Genomic DNA, 6,132 nt, shown 5'->3' with positions numbered 1-6,132 from the left:
GGGAGTCTGCTTCTCCCTCTGACCCTCCCCCCTCTCATGCTCTCTCTCTCTCATTCTCTCTCTCAAATAAATAAATAAAAATATTAAAAAATAAAAAATAAAAAAAAAATAAAACAAAAGCACATTCATAGTTTTCCTTGAAAAGCACTTAGGCTCTGTAAAATATTTAAAACAGCAAGTGTTTTGTAGTGTTTCTGTATGTGTTCCCAGGTAGGTGGGTCTCTTGGTAATAAAAGAAACAGGTGGGTATTTACAAAAAGAGAAAAGTATTTGAGTTCCTGCATGAAGCCCGATCTATGTCCATTTGAGGAGTTTTCTCTTTGCAAGGGAAAGGCAGAAGTCACAGATGAAGGTCAAGTATGCAGAGCTTCGAAGTGCTGCATTTGGAGGAATCACACTGGTAGACCCTGGCTCTGACACCAGCATTGTAAGCGTTAGAACTGCAGCTGTGGTCCAACCCTCCCCGCAGACAGGTGCAGTCTCCTACAGGCAGAGCTAAAGGTCGCTCAGGGTGCTGCAGGAGCACAGCAAAGGGGACCCTGGAGAGCTTCTCGGAGGAAAAGGTGCTTTGCTCAGTCTTGAAATTTGAGTAGGAGTCAGACAGGAAACAAGATGTGAGGGAAGTAGAGACTGACTCGCATTATTGCAAAGGGGAGGCAAGCATCAGGTGAGGGGTTGGGGCAGATGGCAAACACTATGTTATAATAAATTCTTAATTTCATGTAATACTTTCTACTTCACAGATTGTACTTTTATTTTTATTTTTATTTATTTATTTTTTAAGATTTTATTTATTTATTCATGAGAGACAGAGAGAGAGAGAGAGAGAGAGAGAGAAGCAGAGGGAGAAGCAGGCTCCCACGGAGCAGGGAGCCCGATGCGGGACTCGATCCCAGGACCCTGGGATCATGACCTGAGCCGAAGGCAGACGCTTAACCGTCTGAGCCACCCAGGCGCCCCCAGATTGTACTTTTAATCTCAACACGACCACAACTGCATAGGGAAAATGATACACTTCTTATTCATGTTCACTGATTAGATGGATCAGAGTATTTTGAATATCTCAAACTTACTGTATTCAGTGTTAAAGCGGTGAATAAACAGCATTGATGTTAATTTTTGTCATCACATTATGAAATGTTTTAAAGCCTGTGTGCTTTTAAAACTAGCTGTGGGCTGGGCGCCTGGGTGGCTCAGTCGGTTAAGCATCTGCCTTCGGCTCAGGTCATGATCCTGGATTCTGGGATCGAGCCCCGCATCGGGCTCCCAGCTGGCTCAGTGGGGAGCCTGCTTCTCCCTCTCCCTCTGCCCTTCCCCCTGCTCACGCTCTGTCTCTCTCAAATAAATAAAAATCTTAAAAAAATAAACCTAGCTGTGGGCTGAAACTAGTACAATGTTAAATGTCAACTATACCTCAGTTAAACAAAACTAGCCATGGAAATGAATATTTTAGAAGAGAGACCAACTTTTTGATAAGAGTTTGTAAAGATCATTTATTTATAAAAATCTTGAGTCATAACCAAAAATTTTTAGATGATAGATTGAACACCTTCATTTTAGTAGTTTACCAATTTAACTACTGTCTCTTAGATTCTTTGTCTGACCTGAATATGAATTTTTGATTTATAGGCTACAACGCGTTCATACATGAATCATTTTAATAACTTCCAGAATAGAAAACTTGGCTGAACTGCAGCTCTTCAAAGCAAATGGGTCCCTGCTCAGCTTACAGGGCCCTTGGTATAGTGTGCCCTGTGACAAAGAAAAGCTGTCTTACCCTGTGAATGCAGTCTTGGCTCCTGACAGTACCCAGGAGGAATGCTTGGGATCTGTGGGCTTCTTTTCTCTCTCCCCCAAACCTTGTCTCAGTTTTTAGGCCACATTTTCTTAAAGCTACAAGAAGATGTCCTTCTAGGGTTATTACTACACATTAGGAAACTCTGCCAGTTGTTTCCAGACACAATTTAAGTTACAACTACCTTCAAACAACACAGTAGAATAGAGCAGAACCATAGCTGGGGTCGGGGAGGAGAGGAGGCATGATCTTGAAAAGTTACAATAAAAGGACTCGAAAGACCGAGATCATTACTTGAATCCCTGTTGTACCAATGCTAGGGTTAGTGGATGTTTATTGAGTGCTTACTATGTGTGAGGCACATAGCCCTTTAACAAGGATTTTCTCATATAATCTGTATACCAACTCTCTGAAGTGGGCATTATTACTATCACCTGGGAAACTGAGGCTCAGAGCAGCTAAGAAACTTGCTAAGGGCACAGAACTAAGTGATTGTGTGAGGATCACACTTAGGCAGCCTGTCTCCTGTCCCCAGATTGCCACAGCTTCTCCCCAAAAGTGCATGGGAAGGGCACAAGAAAGTTGTATCCTAGAAAACACACCAGGCCTTGTCTGTCCCTTATGGTGGTCCTCCCCTGCCGGCGAGGCAGGTGGCTGTCTTAGATCCCAAGGTCATCCAGGAAATCCCCGTGCAGCTGCTTCTCCAGCCCATGTTCCTTCCATCTTACCAGCAGTTTTCACACTTTGTAAAAATAACAAAAATACTTTTTTAACCCAAATCTTATGTGGCTAATCAGTGTATAGGAGAGTTAAAAGTTTCAGCTCTCCTGTTGAAGCCAGCTGCTAGGAATAGTGTCAAAGCCATGCAGTCCGTTGCCTACTCATCCTTCAGGGCCTGGGGAGAGCAGTGTTAGAAATCACCACCTCCCCCCGGCTTGCAAAGACGTGCTGATACTAGGGATATGGATGTGGCTGAACACCACCCTGGAGAAGGTGAGCTGTAAGAGGCCTTTTTTGTAGGTAGTCCATGCCCAAGTTGACAAATGCAAATATTTGCAAATGAAGGTTTCACAGAGAGGGAGAGTGGAGAAGTTGTCTGTGAGTTTAAAGCTTGTGTTTTTGTTTGGGATGTCTGGAGCTGAGTGTTGTCCAAACTCAGAACTTGCGTGGACCAGGGCCATCCTCAGCCCTACTCCATTCATTTGGCAGTACAGTGCCAACATTCAATATCCTCACTTAAATACATGACTAGGAGGTTAGGAAACCGGGACTCCTCAGGTTTTTAGCAGATAGGACCACAAAATAAGGAAGTTATTCTATCAACATTTCCCCTGATGTCTCCGTACATATATGGCTATTGGCCTGGCTCCCCCTTTATGTACTTCAGATCTTTTCCTCTTAAACATACACCTCCACACTCTAGTGTAGGTGTTGGTGAGCTAGGTTAGCCAAGGGGAGGATTCCTTTACACAGGTCGAAGGCAGCCCTGAGCTCCCTCCAACACCCAAAACATTCTTAAGGGACCTGCTTGGGTCCTTTTCCTGTAACCTCACACCTAAATCTTAAGCTTGATCAGGGACCATCAGTCTACAGGCAGAAAAACCCAAAAGGTAGCTTCCCTTCTTCCTTAGCGACACTGGTCTAACCTGCCCACCCCAGGCCTGACCTATTGCAGCCCAAAGGAAAAGGAGAGAGGAAATTTGAGGAATGGTGGCAGGGGAGGAAAAGGCTAGAGAACTTTAAATGTACTCAAGATTTAACACCTTCCGTATTCACACTGAAAACTTTATCCGTTAGCACAATAGTCCAACAAAATTGCTTTGTCCTTCACCCTGACTCATCCCTTTAGGAAAAGAAAAGGGAGGGGAAAGCAAAGAGAAGTAGCCAGAGGCCAACCACAAGCCATCTCATTCCCAGAACTTTGTTCTAAGAAGAAGAGGGGAAAACTATATATGCGAGTATATATGTGTGAAAATGTTGAATCCAGAGTACCCATATTAATTTAAAATTGGAAAGAGGCTTAAATATTTGGCAATAATAAAATATTAAATTATATAATCAATTGTGCATGGTATGCAGACAATAAAACAGCACTATAGGATCATACAAATATTTTAAAATAAGTAAAAGCAGCATAATCAAAAATTACCCATACTTTGATTTGTATGCCAATAGGCAAAAATCCAAAAGGATTGTCTCAAGTTGAAGATTCTTTTATTTAGGTGAAAGGACTGTGGAATTTTTTTTCATTTAGAACATCCCTAGATTCAATGCCGTATTGCTTTTAGAATGTGTTTTTAGAAGCAGATTTTATGTTTTTTCTGTCATGTTACTCAGTGAAGCTTCTTACTTTAGGTCAGAGCCTACCTAGGAGGTTTCCCTGTGTTTCACTAAGCAGATACCACGGCTCTGACCGGCTAAAAAGACAGAAAAGATAATCCTAGAGAAAGGAGGGACTTTGGAGAAGTGGAGTCTGTCCTCTTTGGATTTTAGATTTTTGTGAGTGCTGACCTTAGCAGGAAGTTGGAGGGAGGCAGATTTTGAAACAGAAACAGGTGCTTTGTTAATCAGCAGGGTTAGACTGGTGTTTTCTGGCATGTGCGTTGGACCATAGACTTCTTTGAGAATGTGATGAAAGCACTTCTTTCCATTAAAATGCACATACACATGGAAAAAACAGTTTTGCACACAAATCTCAGGTGGTGCATGGACTGCCTGTGGCCCTTATCTGGCTCTCTTTATCTGTGAGCCTCAGAATAAAAACAAATGAGAGAAAGAGAGAGAAGAGGAGGGGGTTGGGGGGATGGGTTAAACAGGTGATGGGGATGCAGGATGTTGTGATGAGCACCGGGTGTTGTACAGAATTGTTGAATCACTATATTGTACACCAGAAACTAATCTAATACTGTATATTAACTAACTGGAATTAAAAACTTTTTAAAAAGTTACGGATAAGCCAGTCACAAAAGGAAAAAACAAACTGATGTTCACACAAAAATCACTGAATGAATTCCCTTGCCTGATGGCAAAATTCGATGAAGGACTGTTTGGCAGTAAAGTTGGGAACAATCACCCAAGGCCTTTGGGAGGCTGGTGGAGGTCCAGATGCCACCTGAGCCACTCCATTGAGCAGCAGCTTCAGGGAAGATGGGTGCACAATGAAAGCCTGTTACCAGATTCTCGGGTGCCAGCAAATATCCACTTGCCCTCCCTTGTAATCTCTGACATTTATGATTTTTGTCTTCGCAGTCCGCTCACATGGATTGAAGAGAAAGGGCCCGGTCTAAAACGGAACCGACATTTAAGCTTCCATTTTAAATCTGGGTCTCTGGAGAATATGCCAAATGTCGGAGTCAATAAGAATATTTTTCTGAAAGATCAAAATATATTTGTCCAGAAACTCCTGGGCCAGTTCTCTGAAAAGGAACTAGCTGCTGAACAGAAGCGCATCCTGCATTGCTTGTGGCTCGCAGAAGAAATCCAGAAGTACTGCTCCTCAAAGAAGTAAGAGAAGAACGCCCGCGGCACCTCTCAGATGGGACTATAGTTTCCTTTCCTGAAGAGTTGACCTTTATCTCGATTCTTACAATTAAACATATCCTGGGTAAACAGGCTTTGTTTACTGTCCCGAGCTGTGTTGGGAGTGATATTTGGGAGTTGGGGGCAGGTGTTGTAGGGAGAACTACGCTTGGTTGAACTGAGCTAAATGCTTCATATGCCTGATTTCATTTACTCTTCCCAACAGCCCTATCAGATGGGTATTACCAGGTTTGTTTTCATTAGTACATTGGAAAATCTTGTCTGAATCACCCAGGTAGTAAAGAGCAGAACCAGCCTTTAAACCCCACTCGTGCAAAATACTATATTGGAGCCTCCCTGCTTTAAGGAAATTTATTTCCCTCAGCAAACGTTCACTGGGCGACTATGGTAGGTGCTGGGGATTCTAAAAATGAATAGGACGTAGCCACTGCCCTCGATAACTCAGTGTCGAAAGGAAGCAAGTCACGCCAACTAGTCATTGTAATGTCATAGGTCCAGTAAAAGAGATACGCCCCCGGTCACCTGGAGGAAGGTTGGGGGAGAAGCCTACAAACCAGATCTTGATAACTAGGTTAGCTGTGTAACAGTCAGAGAAGGGCTTTTCTGGCAGAGGACTGACCTGAGCAAAGTGAAGGCAGTGAGAAACAGCCTGGTGAGTACCCTGGAACAGTGTTCCTGGAGTGTTGTGTCTGGAGGAGGGAGTCCCAGAGAGGTAAATCCGATTGTGGGATCCCTAGAAGTCAGATGAAGGAGCTGGCGTCTTATTTATTAGGCAGTGCAGAGGCATTGAAGAGTGT

At 43.2% G+C, this 6,132-nt stretch overlaps 1 protein-coding gene across 1 annotated transcript in view; it reads left to right on the top strand.

The window, feature by feature from the left end:
• Positions 1-5,303, top strand: part of BLVRA (biliverdin reductase A) — a 70,992-nt gene extending 65,689 nt beyond the window's left edge. The window contains exon 7 of the mRNA XM_044920211.1: positions 5,045-5,303. Within this exon, the coding sequence (XP_044776146.1) occupies positions 5,045-5,303 (259 nt within the window). The remainder of the gene's footprint in view (positions 1-5,044) is intronic.
• Positions 5,304-6,132: the final 829 nt, after the last annotated feature.

Source organism: Neomonachus schauinslandi, chromosome 12, assembly GCF_002201575.2.
Source record: "Neomonachus schauinslandi chromosome 12, ASM220157v2, whole genome shotgun sequence".
NCBI classification, from domain to species: domain Eukaryota; kingdom Metazoa; phylum Chordata; class Mammalia; order Carnivora; family Phocidae; genus Neomonachus; species Neomonachus schauinslandi.
The sequence above is the reverse complement of the archived record's forward strand: the minus strand, read 5'-3'. Positions and strand labels throughout refer to the sequence as shown.